This window comes from Lactuca serriola, chromosome 2 (assembly GCF_051521515.1).
Source record: "Lactuca serriola cultivar US96UC23 chromosome 2, Lser_US96UC23_V15, whole genome shotgun sequence".
Lineage (NCBI taxonomy): Eukaryota > Viridiplantae > Streptophyta > Magnoliopsida > Asterales > Asteraceae > Lactuca > Lactuca serriola.
The window spans coordinates 222,103,747-222,123,061 of record NC_136409.1 but is presented as its reverse complement, the minus strand read 5'-3'; the positions used below and the strand labels follow the sequence as shown (position 1 = coordinate 222,123,061).

Sequence of the window (19,315 nt, the reverse complement as noted above, 5' to 3'; positions counted from 1 at the left end):
TTTTCCTTTCAGCACATATATTTGAAACTCCCATGATTTTTCAAATTGTTTCTAATAATATTATAAATATGTTACCTAAACATAAAATTATAATTGTTTGAAAAATAAATTTGATTCAAAAACACTAAATATATACAAACCGGGTTTCAATAGATAAAACGTTATTTAGTTTGGTATATTAAGTTGAATCGGCCCGAGTTTGATCAATTTGGACCAATAAATGAAGCATTTTTCTTTCACCACATACATTTGAAACTTCCATGATTATTCAGATTGTTTATAAGAATATTATAAGTTACATAATGTTATATAAATATAAAAAAAATCAACCTAAACATAAAATTATAATTGTTTGAAAAAATCACTTTGCTTCAAAAGCACGAAATATATACTCGATTATATTTTGTAAATGAATTCATTTTATAATGACATTTTGAATCATGAAAATACATATAAACAAACTTTCTATATTAAGTACCTAACCGAATTTATGATTTTATGATTTAACAAAAAGTTATTCAATAAAAACTTAATTTTTTATAGCAACTTCCGCGATTACTGAAAAATGGAACTATTGAACAATAAATTTTTTGGATAACGTTTATTTTTGTTATTTAATATTTTATTTAAAAAATGGAATTATTGGCAAATAAAGAAATGATTTTAATTAAAATGTCTTCATCCCACATTGATCGTGAGAGTAAACAAGAGAATGTATTCTCCTCTATAAATAGGAAATGTTGTGAAATATTTTAAAGGGACTAAGCCATGAGATCTTCATTGCATTTAACTTTGTAGGACGTTGAGTGTATTCTTTGGTGAGATTATCTTTATCAACAAGTGACCAATTAAATTTCAGAATTTCGAAAATGATTTTGGACCGTATCTTTTAAATTTTGATCGAGTTTAATAATGATCCGAGTGTCTTCTGGCTGAGTTAGGCAAACTCGCTTCCATTGGAGGCCGAGTTTAAGTAACATGTCGAGTATTTGGTTGTGTTAGCCAAGTTTTACAACCATGTATGTAATACAATTTAAAATTTTAACCTTATAAAAGACATCACTATTATCATATATTCTACATAATTATTGTAATATTTATGATACAAAACATTTTTTTTACTATTTAAGATAAAAAGTTGTCTCTGCTATCATATGTTGTACAGAATGATAAAATTTAAGATGGATAAAAAGATGTATTTATTATCGTATTTTCTACATAATGATGATATTTAATATAAACGTTTTAATTTAATATGAAATTATTATTTAATAGATAACAATAACGATTTATTTATTTTTAAAAATTATTTTTTTTTTCTATTTTAATCGTATAACTGTATATATGCAAAGCAACTTCAAGTTGCAACTTTATCTCTTATAATATAGTTCAACATAATACCAATACTAAAAATCATTTTTTTATATTTTTTATGAAATTATTATTTAATTGTTAATAACAATGATTTAGTTATTTTTAATATAAAATATTTTTTTTATATCTCACGCAACGCGCGGCCTAGTGATTCATAAAAGCAAGTACACCACTTTGATACGTGTTAGTCAATTACAAATTCTTGGTACAACTATAATTAATTAAACTATACGCCATGTAGTTTTTGTTAGTGAGTAACAGAGACGGACGTAGAAATATGTAGTAGTAGGTGCACAAAAAAATTTTCAATTGAATATAATAACATAAAAAAATTAAGAGTGAATTAAATATAACAAACTAGTGTAGAAAAACTTCATTAAAGACAAATTCGTCATTTCATGGGCATGTTCTTGGTCTCCTCGGAGTTTGTTTCCATGTTGTTGTGATTGTACAAATTTTTGAAGGCATTATTACCAAAATTTCATTCTCATGGTGATAAGAAAGTTTTCAATCATTTTTAAAAATTGAAATAAAATGTTATCTAATCTCCATAAAATTTCATTCTCATGGTGGTAAGGAATCATCCCGTGAATGTGTGTAATGTGGAAGGAAGATTATACTATGATTTTGATGGCTAGATATTTTTGAGGGCCTAGTAACAAAAGGTAAATTAAAAGGAAAAGTAAGGTAAAAATAAAAAAGAAAATTGTTAAGAGCAGGAGTTGAAATCGAGACCCATTACAAACGAGAACCTTAAGATGCACATCAGACCAACTCAACTACCAAACCTTTCGTTTAAATTTTAAATTACATTAATAATATAGTTGTTTTCTAGGTGCACATTAATAAAAAACAATTTTTTTTTACACTGATACTGAAAAATCTAGTAGTTGCATGTGCAACCCCGTGCACCACTACAAATCCGCCCATGGTGAGTAAGCATACGAAGTAGATTAGAATCAAATGGAACAATACGTCATCTAAAGGAATAATATGATTCGTACATACGTGTCAAAAAATGATGCTACGTGTTTGATTTTAAAAGATTTGCATCGGGTATAAATAAAAACATTGTCCTTTAATTTTCATTCATTCTTTTCACCTTTAAAGTCTAAATGGTAAAAAGGAGATAATATGACTTTCTTGTGCGTTACGATCACAACTTTCCAAGCTATACCTCAATTGGGTGATAAACGTTTGTTGTTCTTATTGTAATCAGGTGAGTTATCTCACTATACTATCTATTACAATATATATCCATATATGTTAGGATAGAGAGCTAATAGGGTAAAAGTATAGCCTTCGTGTGCTTTATGTTATTATACTTAAGTTATTGAGTGGAGCCAAAAATATAGTTTATGTGTGCTTATTGTTACTATACTTGAACTAGCAGAATAAGCGTAATATCTGTGTGTTTAAATATTTAAATTATTACGGTTAAGTTAGGGGTTGATGTCGGAACGGCGACAGGTCGGGAGCCTATAGACCCGTGTGTTGACGACGAAATGGCAAGTAGGTCGTAAGTCTAGATACACATATTATTGGTTGATCGGCCAAAGGTCGTGAGCCATGGTTTGTATGCATGTATATGTATTGTGATATATGGTATCTTGAGAAACTCACTAAGCATTGACTTACAGTTGTTGAATAACTATTTTTCAGGTTGTTCTTCTAACCGTGGAAAGGTTCCGGCGTGACTGTACTTACATCGATGAAATTTATAATGTTTTAGACTTCCGCTAAAGCTCTCTTTTATATTTAATAAATGTATGACAATGATCTTTTAATAAAGATGAGCTTTTGGATTTGTGTTTTATATATATTTAAAAAAAAATGAAAAATTTTGTGTTGAATATCGAGGCGTAACAAATATACAATATAAAAATATAATTCTAAACTTTATACGGGACGTGTTATAAACGGATCAGATCGATGATGACCCATACCCCCACCTTTTAATAAAAGGGTTAGTGGGTATGGGTCGTTGACGGGTAAACGAATAAAAAATTACGCTCCAAACTAGGGATGGACTTTTTAATTGAAAAACCGAACCGGAGCCAGAAAACATTGGAACCGAGTAGTGGTATTTGGTCCAGGTTTGGTTCTTAGTTTATGGCTTATTCGGTTTTTAGTTCTTTCATTTTCGGTTCCGAACACCTTCTTAGATAGCACATTTCTTAGTAGAATCGAAATCGAACCAGTTGGAACTGAATAGTGGTATGCGGTCCAATTTTCGGTTCTTAGTTTATGGTTTATTCGGTTTTTGGTTGTTTTGGTTCCGGTTCGATTCCAGACCTATTTACATGCCTACTCCAAATCCATATAATTATTACATGTTTTGATGACTGATATTACTCGCTCTATTGCGAGGTCTAGGTGGGACCAAGTTGGTTAATTGATATTATAAAATATTATAAGAAATAATTAAATCAAAATAGAAATAGAAAAAATACAATATAAATTTGTCAATTCTGTATCGACTAAACGCAAAATAAAACCAAACTATAGGGATTATCCGAGTTTTAAAAACAAAATTAGAGACTAAACACATATCTATCCCAAAAACAATAGGGACCGTTTGTGTAATTTAAAAACTCATATTTTTCTCACTTTTAAAAAGGTTGGAATCATTTATCTCTAAATTCAAAATTTTCAAATAACACCTTAGACGAGTGAGGTTGATATAACGGGTTTTTAAGGGTTGATCACTTTTATGACTAAAGACAGTAAATGTAATAGTGATCATCTTTTAAACATTGATCATTTTACTTTGTGAAATATATATTTCTTTTACAAAATACTTGATCTATGGTTTTATTGTAAAATCATTAAAAATATCGTGACTCTTCAATGTCATTTTGAGAAAAAAAAAATATTTTCAATTGATAAAAGCAATTTTGCAATAGAAAATTATTCTGTAAAATATGTATTTATTTAATGATAAATATTCAAAGCTGATTATTTTATAATTTTTTTGTTTTAGGTTATTAGACCTTTTTAATTTTGTAATTAGTTATTAGATATTATTAGTAGAAAAATAATATGATTAAAAAAGCAATTTAACTTGTTGTAAATAGGAATGTAAACGAACCGAATAATCTCAAACAAAGACTTGTGTATGTTGGTTTATTTAAGTTTAACCAAACAAATAAACAGACACAATACATTAAGGTACAAATTTTATTATTATTTTTAGGTTAGTTTAAAAGATTGTTGTTTTCATGATCGTTGGATTTTGTTTATAATGTATACGAATATAAATGAATAGAACTGGACACAGACAACAAATACTAACATAAGTGGGCAAACTTTAACACGTATAGATGAATATAAACATCCAAATGAACAATCATACGTAAATAAAAGCTTTGTACAAATGAACATCAAAAAGATTTGGAAATAATTCATGAACGTAAATAAAGAATATAAAAATACATGAACAAACCAACGTAAAGAGATGTGTGTCCCCAACCCATCTCGTCTTTGGATCCGTTTTATTTTATTTTCTTACAACTTTAATTCTATATACACAATTAAGTAATTAGACCTGAATTGATGTATTCTATAAATGGTAACAGTTTAAGTTGTTTTATAATATGTTTACATATATGAACCAAATAAAATTTTTCTTGAGAGAAACTTCACCAGAATACTTCATGTGTAAAAAGATAATAACCATTCTAGAGAATGAGCATAACTCATTTATGAGGGTCGGAGCCCACATTTTACACTGCCTTTGTAGGCTGTAGTCCGTAGCCAAAAGATTACCGCATGTGTTTCTAATTACATTGCATTTATTAGTATTTTGGTAGAGACACGTTACACGTATGTATACAAGAACTGAATATTAGAATATCAAAGTAACTTAAATCAAAACTCTTGTTCCATTTATATTTACATACTCTTAATAAATAAAATCGTATAATAAATGCATAATGTTATTACAATGAAACATAATGTAATAATAATGTTTACAACATTCGCTTATTTTTCTCTGTGGTTTCCTCCTGATTGGTAAACTTTGATTAACGTACTCGTTTATCGCAAATTTGCAATAACAGCATCTCCTACCATGAGCTAAAAATTGATTCGTCTTATCTCATCTTATCATAAATAAAATACAGGCACCCAAAGTTGAAAACCGAATACAAAATATTTAATCAAATGCACATACATCACAACAATGGTCTGCTAAGGGTCAAATAATAATGAGTGTGTCGAAAAAGGGACACATTTTTGTAAAATTGTTTGTAGATAAATGGTCTCAAGTCCTAGGAGTGTACATAAAAAGTAGAAAAAAATATTTTATAAAAAAAAACACAACATTGTTTCACAAAACCCTTTTCACCTAAAAAGTCTTTGCATATCCACTTGTTTCATTTGCAACCGTTTCCCACACACTAGCCATCTTCTCTGCATACCCTGCCTGTTATCATCAATAATTTGTACTTTATAACCCAAAAAAAAAAAAAAAAAAAAAAACAATATTCTTTCTGATTGACTTGATATGAACATAATGACTTAATGCGTTAAGCCAAAAAAAACTTGGCTTAAGGTATTAGATAAGTTAGAAAAAGGATACCTGGTTAGCAACAAATCCTTTCAACATGCCAAAGAAGTCATCATGTCTTTCTTTGTCAAGTCTGTGAAGCTCATTCTTATTATTCTCCTGTAAAACACAATTGATAAGAAATTTCAATTTTGGTAATTGTGTTGTTAGTAATTATGATTAATGAAATACCTTTATCCGTTCATATTCTCTAATTGCACAATTTTTAGCTTCATCAGTAACCCTCATGGTTTCTTTCAGCTCCTCAATTTTTCTAACTCTAGACCTGTCACCACCAAATATCTTGGAAGCAGCTGCTTCAAGCTTCTCAATCCTGGAATTTAAATTTGAAAGCTCTGAAAGAAGAGTCTGAACTGTCAACAAAGCATTTGATCGATCTGCATATGCATTGTTCACAGCTAACATTACTCCAAGATATTCATGAAGCTTATCCTGCAAAAAACAACAGAGGCCAAATTTGAACATAGCTGAAAGATTAAAGAAGCAGATGTTGTTTCTAAAATATTAAGGAAAATGTAGGAGATACCAAATGTTTGACAGTTTGTGCATTCAACTCCCGATATAATCTGCTGGCTTTAACAGCAGATGTAGCTACGTTTTTCATATCTGCAGCTCTCACTTTTTGGGAGTTGAACATGGCTTCCTCGGATTCAAATTTGGTGAGTTTCACAAATGCCAGCCCTAATTGCCCCAGGGTCTCTCCAATGTCTTGTTGAGCTTTAACAAGAGACTCGGCCTGGAGTTCCACAAGACGAAACAAGAATATGATGAAATCTGTTTTCTACATCAAATTAGAAGGAGAAACAACAGACCTGCTGAGATACGTTACTCAACTCCAGCTCGAAGTCCTGCAGTTTCTTCTTCTTCTCCAAAAACTCCTTATCCTCTTCAACCACCGGTGGCTTCGTTTCACCCCAGTCATTTGTAACCGACTGCCTCAACTCCTTGAAAATCCTCAACAAATCCCTCCCTCCTTTCGCCGGCTGTGAGACCTCGTTGGGATCAACAGCTGCAGACACAATGGACTCCCCAAACAATTGCTTGGGCAGCTTCACTGCCCCGTCAAGCATCCTTGACGCTACATCCGTTGTCTTCATCAATGGCAGCTTTCCTTGCACCTGAAGAAACAATCTCAACTCCTCACTTCTCCTTATCACCGGATGCGCCGCTAGCTTTCTCAAGTATTTCTCCAAAGCCATTCTCCTCTGCTCAACAAACTCTTGCTTTTGCATAACTTGGCTCTCAACAACACTTTTATCGGGCCTCAGCGGGATAAAAAACCCTCGGTATGAATCCGATAACCGGTCTGATAACGTCACAACGTCTTTAAACCGTCGCCGGACGCTAAACTCAGTTCCGTTAAACTCCGGTAGATTTGTCCACGTGGTAATCAAGTAGGTCACAAAGGTGTTTCCGCCAGGAACAAGGGAATTTTTTAGATCTTGATCCTTCTGCGGATCCGTAACGGAAATCTTCAAGTAATCGGAACTGGAAGACGGAGAAGACGTGGACACAACACCGTGACCATTAATTTGCTTGCCGTGGTCACCGTCGAACGATCTGAATACCGCATCCGCATAAGAAGGGGGTTCAAGGAACGAATTGAACGCGTTAGGGCTTTTGTGGGCGGACGGCGAAGATAACAAAGGATCATCATCGTAGGTGGTCGGTATTTCCGCAAACGGCAAGGATGAAGAGAGAGGATGGTGATGTTGACTACCATCTCCATTAGCACCGCCGTTGGATCTGGATGACGAAATGTTATCGTTATTATTATTATTATTATTATCGTCGTCGTCAAGAACAAGAGACTCCATTTCTTCGCGAGATGCATAGAGTTGGGCTTCTTCGAAGCCCTGATTCTCGGATCCCATCATCGATTTATCGGAATCCTCAATTGATCGGAGAAAAAAAAATACAAAATCAGGATATCGATTTTTGAGGAAAATTTGATTTGAGTTATACTATCTCATATCGATGAAGTTTAATTTAGATGTGAGGGTGGGGATTTAAGTTTGACGGCCTGTATTCGTGGCGGAGATCAGCGGCGGAGCTGCTTGTTTCCGGAGTTCACACTTTACACGGCAAGGATGAAGTTATCGAGTGAGTCGTATTTCTTTCCTTTTTTTCTTTCTTAATTGTTTTATATTAATTAATTTTCATTTTCATTTTCATTTTCATTTAATGTTATGAGTAGCCAAGTAGGAGACTTGGGCCCACCCTTATCTTGCCTTCTAAACATGAACTGCTACGAATAAAATAAAAAGGAATAATGAATTTCATCTCTATAGTTTTCCAACAACTTTAGATTTAGGCCGAAAGTTTAATTTATTGCAAAGATGATCCCTAGATAATTTTTTTAAAACATATTTAGGCTCTGTTTTATTTGGTGTTAATCAGGTCCGACGTTTTTGTCTAACTCGGTCCGGTCAAGATGTTTGATTTCTATCTGATTGGGTCGGTACCTTTGACTCGATCCACAAAATTGGCTTACTCGAACCAGTAAAATATTAATGTTGACTGAGACTGGAACTTTATTTGCCCTAATTTTCTTTTCTCCTCCTACTTACCACGCGTTCCTTCTTTGCCCACCTTTGACATATGTGCCTCCCACCTCCATATGTGTCGCTCCTCCCTCCTTCGATTGATGCCAACGTCTATGTGTATGCTATGGTTGACAGAATACATTGTCACCATATTCCTCATTTTCCTAATAAACAACAACATGTCCATCTTCTTTCTATTCTTCTTGATTCCATCTTCGATATTCAATATTCAACATGGATTTTGTGTGGTTATCGATTGTTTCAAAATCGGGCTTCATTTAATGAATCTTTGTTTGAGAAAGTCTAGATTCTTAATTTGCCTTTGATGTTGATTCTCCACCCACATAAGTGATGTGTAATCATGGCGACACCAAAGGACATAGAAGTGATGTGTGATTAATAACCATTCATTCCTTTTGGCCTAAACTTATATATTTAATTGTTATGCTTTACTTCATTTTGACTTGTTTGGTTAAATCTTTTGGATGAAATGACACAGAGAAAACCATTGCTCTTAGTTGTTTAATTCAGCCAATTGTTAAAAGTTGTTACAAAAATTAAACATTATTCTTGTTCGATTAAGCTTTTTAAACAAATGAATGTCCTTCATGTTCCTATGAATGTGTAAACCATTAGCATTGTTATCAAGTGTTGTTGTCAAGAGAATTTTTGTGAACCATATGTAATTATGTAAATTATATTGTGTCGTTTGTTAACATTATCAATCATATGATGATATCTATGTATGCTAAAGTCAAATAAGTATGAAACAGTTGAATTTTCTGGTTCTTTGGCTGCTAATTCTGCAAAATGTTATAGTATGGATTGTTAAATATGCTTTTTTCATATTGTTTTCGTGCGAATGATTTTAGTTTATTTATTTCATATTGGTTTAGTCTTGAAAGTGCTCTTTCAAGATAATGTAGTAAAATGATAAAATATGCAGATCACACTAAGCTCTAGTTTGGTTTTGGTAAACATAATATATGGGTAAAATGGTCATTTATAGAGTTAACCACATCTAGTCAGAGTTGTAATCAAACAACATGGTTTCAGCTAGATGCAAGTTCAGTCAGAGCTTCATACCCAGTCATATATGACTCAGTCAACAACTATCAAACAACCTTTAGTTTTATGCTTAAACGGTGTTAAAAGTGTTAAGTTTCAGCAAAACGATTATATTGCCCCTTGTCTTCATCTTATTCATGTTCATCTTTATCTTATTCACTTCAAACATGACCTTCAATTTAAACTAAAAAAAAGTAAATAAAAATCCAGAAACTATTCGAGCAAAATGATTATATTTCCCCTTATCTTCATCTTATTCATGTTCATCTTTATCTTATTCACTTCAAACATGACCTTCAATTTAAACTAAAAAAAGTAAATAAAAATCCAGAAACTATTCGAGCAAAATGATTATGTGTTCCTTATTTTGCTTCTTCCTAACTATCGTTACAAAGTAATTGTTCAAGTAGTTTTTGCATTTATTTAGCGGTGTGCAAAGAGGGGGGAAATTTGAGATGGTGAAATGGGGATATGATGATATGATAATCTCAATCAAATCTTGAATTAAATATTCAATAATAACACTTAATTAAGAAAATCTTTACTTGTTTTGTTTTAGATTAGAACTTTATAGTTTAGTCATTACTTTAATTTTGGATGGTTATATTATTTAAAATTGTGATTTATAAAAGAGTAAATTACACTTTAGGTTCCTCGTTTACATTTTTCTATAAGTACCAACCTGAGAATCCTGAATACTGAAATAGGTGAAAAAATGATATCGAGTACCCAACGGAACTAACATTACCGGGATTAAATAAAAATTTTCAATGCTAGCGACGGTACTGAATCCTGATTTTCCTTATTTTGCAGTACCAAGTACTGTTCTATATGTTTAAATTTGATTCATATACGGTACCAGTACGAGATCGAGATTTGATAGTAACTATTCATCCATATATTTGGTTTGGCAGCTAAACAGAATACAACATGAAATGGAATTCGAGATTTGGTTTCGTTGGAATTCTTGTGCTGGGAGGAATAGATTCCATTATACATAATATATAAATTTTTTTATATAATTATATTAATGTCAAAAATTATTTATTTTTTTGATTTCAGTGTCATGGGGGTATTATGGTCTTTTTCTTTTATAAAATGTATTAATTTAATTTGGTGGTCAACATGGAGTTGTCACGGTTCATTGTAGCAAGGAAGCTCTACCATTGCAAAATTGATAAAGTATCGGAGTAGTATAAATGAAGCAGCACCCACATGCAAATAATGTTGTTACTTATGAAGCAACTATTATTATTAAACAAGGGGATTTTTTTAAACGACGAATAAAATCTATATTCTATATAACTTAAGATGACTTTTGTTGAATTGTAACAATGAGATATATTCAATGTCACATGGGTTGGCTAATTGAGCTCTATTTGGGAATAATGACTTATTGAATGCCTTCTTTTTCTAATGCTGTATCAGTTGTGAGAGACTCTTATATTGGTTGCAGTTACGGGTGTATTTGGTCGTTTAATGACAACTTTTGATCTCCCGTGATTATTAAGTTCATTTGTAACTCACGATTGTCGTGTGTATAAATAAGGCATCATCGCTCTTTTGTTCATCGGTAGAGTCTTTCTTATATATATCTTGGTTTATGTTCTTGAGTTTAATATGATTTTTTTATTATGATCCACACAATTTTGAGCATATCATTTGTAATTTGTTGTTGGTGTTGTTGTTAAAGGGAAATGAAGAAGATGAAGGTTGAATAGATTTCAACAAGGAAGGTCTTATAGACATCGTATATATGAAGATGTTCTGAAAAGGAGGTTTAATGAAGAAACTATAAAAATTTGTTTTTGTACAAACTTTAACAAGAAGTTTAGAATAAACCAAAAGTCCAAAAATCATGTAACACCGAAAGTTTTGAATGCCAAGAAAGGAAAGAAAACCCTAGTTTTTAGGGGCGACTCGGCGAGTCCAAGGAGGAACTCGGCGAGTCCGAGCGGGATCCGGGTCGAGGTGTAAGTGACCAACTCGGCGAGTCGTCCAAGTGGACTCGGCGAGTCTGGTCTGTGCGAGGAAAACCCTAAATCCGGGACTTTGGGCGCTATTTAAGCTCCTTATTCTCTCCATTAGGGTTCCTTAGAGCCTCCCTCATTCAGAAAGCGAACCCTAAGCCTCCATTGTTGTGCATTCAAGCTTCCAAGCCATTTTTGGGTGAATTGAAGGAAGAAGAAAGAGGGGAATCAATGAAGCTTCAAGGATTGGCTTCAAATCTGGAGTTTGTGGAGCCCTTCTGAGATATTGAAGGTAATAAGTCGTCTCTCTCCTTTAGATCTTCCATGGTTGTGAGATTTGGGGCTTTTAAGCCATGGTTTGTCACCCATTCGAGTTAGAAGCCGGATCTGGAGTTGCTACTTCAGATCCGAGTGTGTTATGGACTAGAGAAGCATAAAGTCTCAACCCTTGAGTCAATGTTGAAGCCCTTTGGCCTTAAACCCTAGTTTATGGTGTATTTTGCTTAGATCTCCTTCTCTACACGTAAAGTTTGCAACTTTACGTGAGGAATAGGCTTGGGAAGGGTAGATCTACAAATTTAAGTCCCTGCATGACTTAAAAGTCCTCTGCATGTATGGAGGATCGGATGGACTCGGCGAGTAGCTTGAAGATGAGGAGGAACTCGACGAGTGGGATGAACAGCTCGTCGAGTCGGATGAAGTTGGGCATGAACTCGGCGAGTTGAAAGAACAACTCGGCGAGTTGGATGAAGATTGTCTTGGACTCGGCGAGTTTGTTCTTGGACTCGGCGAGTCAGGTCGCCAAACCCCAAACCCTTCGAGTTGAGACTCGAATCAGTGAGTCGAATGGAGACTCGGTGAGTTGGACAGGTCAGGACTCGGTAATCGGTAGACTCGGCGAGTCATGGACTGGCTCGGCGAGTCGAGTCGCGAATAGAAGGACTCTGAACATATGAACTCGGCGAGTCAATAGGGTGACTCGGCAAGTAGGGTTGACCTAGGAGGTTGACTTTGACCAGGACTTTAACTTTGGCAAGAGTTGACTTAGTTGACCTTTGAAGGTCAGTTAGACTAAGTGTTATGTTGATATTGGTAGCTCGGGGAGCTAGTGGAGCAGCAGTTCGGAGTCAATGGTCAGGTAGCAGTCAAAGGGATTAGCAGCAGCAGTTCAGCAGTATCAGGTGAGTTTCCCTTTGTGTGAATGGGTCTACGGCCACAATGTCGGCCCATGTAGACATGAGTAGAAGACCCGGGGGTTAGCCCTAGGCATCGTATGCTAGTATGTTGTTCAGGACGAGGTCCAATGTTAGCGGGCGGGTGCCCAAGGAATGGTTTATGTGATAGTTTATACTTGTTGTCTGTGTGATACTTGTATGTGCCTGGTAGGGTGGTGAGTGTGGGCGAGGTCCCGTACCTCACCAACAGCAGAGTGTGGATGGTGTTCCACATCTCATTAGCAGCAGATCAGGGGCGAGGCCCAAGTTAGGGAAAGAGTGAGCACGGGCTGAGCCCGTATCTCACTATCAGTAGGAGCATGGACGGGGCTCCCTGGCTCATCAGTAGAGTTCGGTTGTTAGGACCGGAGGGTAGTCAGACACCCCAGAAACGTCTGACAATGTGTGATGATATGTTTGCATGCTGGCCTGTTATGTTATATGCGATAGAGGTAATAGGAGGGGACCAGTCCCCAAGTTCGGTTGTTAGGACCGAAGGGTAGTTTAGACACCCCAGATATGTCTGATAATCTGTTACGTTATGATATGCGTATGTGATAGTAGTAGAGTTTGGTTGTTAGGACTGAAGGGTAGGTCAGACACCCCAGATATGTATGATAATATGTTATGTATGATATATGCGTAAGTAGCAGTATGGGGTGAAACAGTCCCTAAGGATCGGTTGTCAGGACCGACGGGTAGTTAGCACCCCAGAATGGCTTGACACGGGTAGTCAGCACCCCAGAATGGCTTGACACCGGAAGTCGGCACCCTAGAATGGCCGCAAGGGTAGTCGGCACCCCAGAATGGCCGTACAGGGTAGTCAGGCACCCCAGAATAGCCTGGCAGTATGTTTGTTGTATGTTTGCATGGTATGTGGTAGGGTGGGGAACTCACTAAACTTCGTGCTTATGGTTTTCAGTTTTGGTTACAGGTGCTTCCGGTAGCGGATGATGGAGCTCGGGATGATCGCATGGCACACACCATAGATTAGTCAGCCTGGGAATGTTTTACTCTGATAATGAGCATGTGTTTTGAAAACTAATACTCTGTTTATGTTTTAAAATGATGATTTTACTTTAAGTAATATTTTATTAAAAGAAATTTTTAGTCTTGAATTTTGGGACGTTACAAGTTGGTATCAGAGCCTTGGTTTGAGGGATTCGGACATGCTCTCGGGTGTGTCTGAACTCAAACTGAGGAATTGGTATAAAAGTTTTCAAATGAAAAGACAGTTTTGTAAAAAGAGAGTTTTTGAGAAAGAAAACGGTTTTAGAAAAGCAAAAAGAATTCAGAAAGAAAGAACTTTGAAAAGAGAAAAGAGGTGTGGTGCATGCAATCAGCCGAGCTCAAGTAAGTACCCCAAAATACCCATACAAGTTTATGTTATGATTATCAGTTGGTAGAACAGCATGCTAGAATAGGACTAAGGATCTAGGGATAATGCCTTATGTGCTTGTTATTTGTGCTTTTGAGCTGCATAGTAGTGCTGATTAGACAGTAGTAGGATAGCCTGTTTAGGTTATGCCTGAGTTATGAGTTTGTGTTGCATGCTAGTTCAGATTTTTGCTATGTGTGTATGATTGCTTGAGTATGTTGTGGTTAGATTTTTCCCTTGTCTGAATGCTGCTTGCTTTGTGCATTGTGGGATTTTGAGTGATGGGAATTAGCCATTAAGTGGATACGCCACGTCACATGTGATCAGGGTTGAATAATCTCAGAGTGCTGGATTTGGCCCTATTGCGCAGCTCTCGTCTGAGTCCAACCGTTGTAGGGACGAGTCTCTTACTCAAAGGATTATCTGAGCCTCGTCACATGTGATGGTATCTAGGTAATGGCTAATTGGCATCACAAGGAGACCTTCAGCAGCTGAGGACTGGTTTGAGCTGAGTTAGAGGTTTCCCTAGGGTAAGCCTAGGATGAGGTAGTGCTGGGAGCAGTAGTAGTAGAAAAGGGACCTGGTGGAGTCGAGGCAGTTCCTGAGGAAAGTACGGATAGATGTGGAAGGTAGTATGGGCCCGTACTACTGAAAGCAGAGGATCTGTACTCGATTCGGGAAGGGCCGAGACAAGACCGGGAACCTGGTAGTGCGTGTGTTTGGTCTCGCAGCAGTGATCAGTATTCTGATAGTGGTTGCGTTATATTTTCAGCATGGTGACGTTGCGAGAGATACCAGTGGGCAGTTCAGGTGCCGGAAAGGGATCTGGCTCTGACTCTGGAGTCGGACAGATTGATGATTGGATATGAAAGTTTATTTCAGCAGAAATTATGCGCAACATCATTGATCGGACTCCTGTGATTTTCGATTCGGTTAAGGAGGCTATTGTGGAGCTTTTGGATAGCCGCCTCGGGGCCTTCCGGGCCGAGATTGTAGCAGAGCAGGTGGGGGCTCATCCGGAGCCTGAAGCTTGTGGGTCTCTGGGATCCTTCTGGAAGGAGGATCCTACCACTAGCTTTTGTAGACTGGGGTCAAAAGTGAATGGTGCATCATGTTTTCAGGAGGGTCATTTACAAGATTGGATTGCTGTAGAGGTTTCGCAGGCTCTCCAGGAAGAGTTACCAAACACCATTGGGCGTATCACCGATAGAGTGGTCGTCGGGATTGAAAGGCAGACCTCAGCTATCCAGGCAATGGGTGAAATGGTCACTATGACCCGCGAGCGGGAGATTGGATCAGATGGTCAGCTAAGGAAGAGGAAGCGGTCTTCCGGTCTAGTTCGGTAGGATGGGTAGATGGACACTGTCATAGTTGGTGTCAGGGGCCCGCAAGGTCGAGATGGTTGCACGAGGAAGAAGGGAGCACGGGCTGGCGTGCACAGCAAGTCTAAGTGCGGCAGATGCGGATGGAAGGGTCATAGACGCCAAGAATGCACAATAGGAGTAGAGTTATGCCATCGTTGTCATCAGCCTGGTCATGTTAGGGAAAATTGCCCCGCTCAGCGGGAGGAGCAGCCTCAGTATCATCGGAGGCCTCAGAAGGAAGGAGGATTTGGGGGTTCTTTAGAGCAGGATGTGGGTATGAATCTTCCTCTTTCTGTCAGCTTATGTTATGATTTTATTGTTACGGTTCTGCATCATTATCGATACGAGTATTTTATTTTTTTTGAGTGGTTGATTGTGATCGAGTTATATGCCATCTGCATACCTTGGATATCCGAATGGTAGTGAGGGGATGTGCCCTATTGGAGAAGGTTGCATAGGATGCAGTAACTGTAGCATGCTTGGGAGAGACTTGGTATGTCTTGCTAGATCAGGAGTTGTATAGTGTTAGAGATGGATTGGTTAGATCCCTAGCTATGGTAAGCTTGGGTTCCTCAGCAGACTGATTATGGAATGGTAGCAAGGATTGGGATTCCTTCTTGAGTATTGAGTAACAAGGGGTAAGCAGGATCAAAGTGGGGGAGAATCCTCCGAGTGTGCAAAGGTAGGAGCACGCAGACCCAAGATGAGTACGCGACCTCCGAGAAGGAAAGGAAGTAGTTCAGCGTTTGATGGATTGAGGATTTCAGGGTTGGGAGTTTGAGAAACTCCCCATCAGCTAGTACGTTTGATGGTAATGGTTAGTGTGTGGTTGGGAATTCAGGTTGTGGATCGCCCGTAGGACTCGAGGGAGTCAGAATGAGGATCTTGAGAGCTAATGGCACATGGGTGCCTTCGTATTAGCAGTCAGTGGTAGGAAGTGATGTAAGACTACGGGGCGGCCGTAGCATTCACTATCAGTCAGTGGTAGAAAGGTGTTGTCAGACTATCGGGTGGCCGTAGCATTCACCATTGGCTAAATAGTAAGAGAAGTATATTAAGACTGCAGTGTGGCTCGTAGCATTAGATTAGTAAGACTGCGGTGTGGCCCGTAGCATTAGATTAGCAAGACTGCGGTGCGGCCCGCAGCAATCGTATGAGAGTATGGTTAGGCTACGGTGTGGCCCGTAGCACTAGTTTAGTAAGATTGTCGTGTGGCCCATAGCACTGGTTTAGCAAGACTGCGGGGCGGACCGTAGCTTTGGTTGGATGGAAGCGTAGAAGTGTTGAAAGACTACGGGGTGGCCCGTAGCATTCATCGGTCCCTATTCGTTAGAGCAAATGTATCAGGTGTATGATTTAGTGGCAGGGTGGATTGAGCGGTTATTGGTGAAGTTTCTTCGAAAGTCGCTGGGAGCGACAAGGAGTTGAGTTGGGGATAGCGACCGGTGGGGGCCGGTCATCCAGATATTGGTAGATTGGTAGGGACCAAGGTTGTCTCAGTTCATCCGGAAGGCAGATAAGGAATAGCAGAAATTTCCAGCCAGTAGCAGTGCTGGCAAGCGGTCTATGGTGAAATTCAAATAGTTGGTCGTGGGGTGCTCGACACCAATTATAGTAGAAAGAATGCCCAGTGGATACTGGCGATAATGACCCGTACTGGAAGTAGCGGGAGTAATGGATTTGGTGAAGATAGGATCTTCACAGTGGCAGGGGAGATAGTTGTTTTGGGGCATCGCCTTGGGAAGGCAAGGGAATCGCGTGAGGAAAGAAGGGGTGAATCCCTATGGGTTCAGTTGCAGTACTCGGAGAGTGCCAGAAGGTTGTCGGCTGAGTAAGTTGTGTTTCCAGAATGATTAGGGTCAGAGTTGACCCGAAATGATTATCCGCAAGGATCTGTGTTAGTCGGAATGACCGAGCGGGAGGCCAGCGAAGGTAGGCAGCTGATGTTGGATTAATTGGTGAGTTATCGGAGGCAGCTCGCAGGCGGTGGGCCATAGCAAACTTCGAGGACGAAGTTTTGTTTAAGTGGGGGAGAGTTGTAACACCCAAAGTTTTAAAGGCCAAGAAAGGAAAGAAAACCCTAGTTTTTAGGGGCGACTCGGCGAGTCCAAGGAGGAACTCGGCGAGTCCGAGCGGGATCTGGGTCGAGGTGTAAGTGACCAACTCGGCGAGTCGTCCAAGTGGACTCGGCGAGTATGGTATGTGCGAGGAAAACCCTAAATCCGGGACTTTGGGCGCTATTTAAGCTCCTTATTCTCTCCATTAGGGTTCCTTAGAGCCTCCCTCATTCAGAAAGCGAACCCTAAGCCTCCATTGTTGTGCATTCAAGCTTCCAAGCCATTTTTGGGTGAATTGAAGGAAGAAGAAATAGGGGAATCAGTGAAGCTTCAAGGATTGGCTTCAGATCTGGAGTTTGTGGAGCCCTTCTGAGATATTGAAGGTAATAAGTCGTCTCTCTCCTTTAGATCTTCCATGGTTGTGAGATTTGGGGCTTTTAAGCCATGGTTTGTCACCCATTCGAGTTAGAAGTCGGATCTGGAGTTGCTACTTCAGATCCGAGTGTGTTATGGACTAGAGAAGCATAAAGTATCAGCCCTTTAGTCAATGTTGAAGCCCCTTGACCTTAAACCCTAGTTTATGGTGTATTTTGCTTAGATCTCCTTCTCTACACGTAAAGTTTGCAACTTTACGTGAGGAATAGGCTTGGGAAGGGTAGATCTACAAATTTGAGTCCCTGCATGACTCAAAAGTCCTCTGCATGTATGGAGGATCGGATGGACTCGGCGAGTCCTTTGAGTGGACTCGGCGAGTAGCTTGAAGATGAGGAGGAACTCGACGAGTGGGATGAGCAGCTTGTCGAGTCGGATGAAGTTGGGCATGAACTCGGCGAGTTGAAAGAACAACTCGGCGAGTTGGATGAAGATTGTCTTGGACTCGGCGAGTCTGTTCTTGGACTCGGCGAGTCAGGTCGCCAAACCCCAAACCCTTCGAGTTGAGACTCGAATCAGTGAGTCAAATGGAGACTCGGTGAGTTGGACAGGTCAGGACTCGGTAATCGGTAGACTCGGCGAGTCATGGACTGGCTCGACGAGTCGAGTCGCGAATAGAAGGACTCTGAACATATGAACTCGGCGAGTCAATAGGGTGACTCGGCGAGTAGGGTTGACCTGGGAGGTTGACTTTGACCAGGACTTTGACTTTGGCAAGAGTTGACTTAGTTGACCTTTGAAGGTCAGTTAGACTAAGTGTTATGTTGATATTGGTAGCTCGGGGAGCTAGTGGAGCAGCAGTTCGGAGTCAGTGGTCAGGTAGCAGTCAAAGGGATTAGCAGCAGCAGTTCAGCAATATTAGGTGAGTTTCCCTTTGTGTGAATGGGTCTACGACCACAATGCCGGCCCATATAGACATGAGTAGAAGACCCGGGGGTTAGCCCTAGGCATCGTATGCTAGTATGTTGTTCAAGACAAGGTCCAATGTTAGCGGGCGGGTGCCCAAGGAATGGTTTATGTGATAGTTTATATTTGGTGTCTGTGTGATACTTGTATGTGCCTGGTAGGGTGGTGAGTGTGGGCGAGGTCCCGTACCTCACCAACAGCAGAGTGTGGATGGTGTTCCACATCTCATTAGCAGCAGATCAGGGGCGAGGCCCAAGTTAGGGAAAGAGTGAGCGCGGGCTGAGCCCGTATCTCACTATCAGTAGGAGCATGGACGGGGCTCCCTGGCTCATCAGTAGAGTTCGGTTGTTAGGACCGGAGGGTAGTCAGACACCCCAGAAACGTCTGACAGTATGTGATGATATGTTTGCATGCTGGCCTGTTATGTTATATGCGA

At 38.5% G+C, this 19,315-nt stretch overlaps 1 protein-coding gene and 1 long non-coding RNA gene across 2 annotated transcripts; one reads left to right on the top strand and one right to left on the bottom strand.

Moving 5' to 3' along the window:
• Positions 1 to 2,483: 2,483 nt before the first annotated feature.
• Positions 2,484 to 3,188, top strand: LOC145090824 (uncharacterized). The gene is made up of 2 exons (XR_013701773.1): positions 2,484 to 2,593; positions 3,037 to 3,188. It is a non-coding gene; the product is annotated as an uncharacterized LOC145090824 (long non-coding RNA).
• Positions 3,189 to 5,508: 2,320 nt separating this feature from the next.
• On the bottom strand, positions 5,509 to 8,078 carry LOC145088649 (sorting nexin 2A-like). The gene is made up of 5 exons (XM_079027028.1): positions 6,757 to 8,078; positions 6,471 to 6,680; positions 6,116 to 6,376; positions 5,957 to 6,043; positions 5,509 to 5,800 (listed from the first exon to the last, which is right to left on the bottom strand). The coding sequence occupies exons 1-5, from the start codon at positions 7,819 to 7,821 to the stop codon at positions 5,723 to 5,725; spliced, it is 1,701 nt and encodes a 566-aa protein (XP_078883154.1). The 5' UTR covers positions 7,822 to 8,078; the 3' UTR covers positions 5,509 to 5,722.
• Between the last annotated feature and the right edge of the window lie 11,237 nt (positions 8,079 to 19,315).

Excerpts from the sequence above, each read along its gene's own strand:
- LOC145088649 (XM_079027028.1), bottom strand. The coding sequence starts at position 7,821 with ATGATGGGATCCGAGAATCAGGGCTTCGAAGAAGCCCAACTCTATGCA. Across the intron at positions 6,681-6,756 it reads TGAGTAACGTATCTCAGCAG|GCCGAGTCTCTTGTTAAAGC; the intron begins GTCTGTTGTTTC and ends GTGGAACTCCAG. Across the intron at positions 5,801-5,956 it reads AAGGATTTGTTGCTAACCAG|GCAGGGTATGCAGAGAAGAT; the intron begins GTATCCTTTTTC and ends TGATGATAACAG.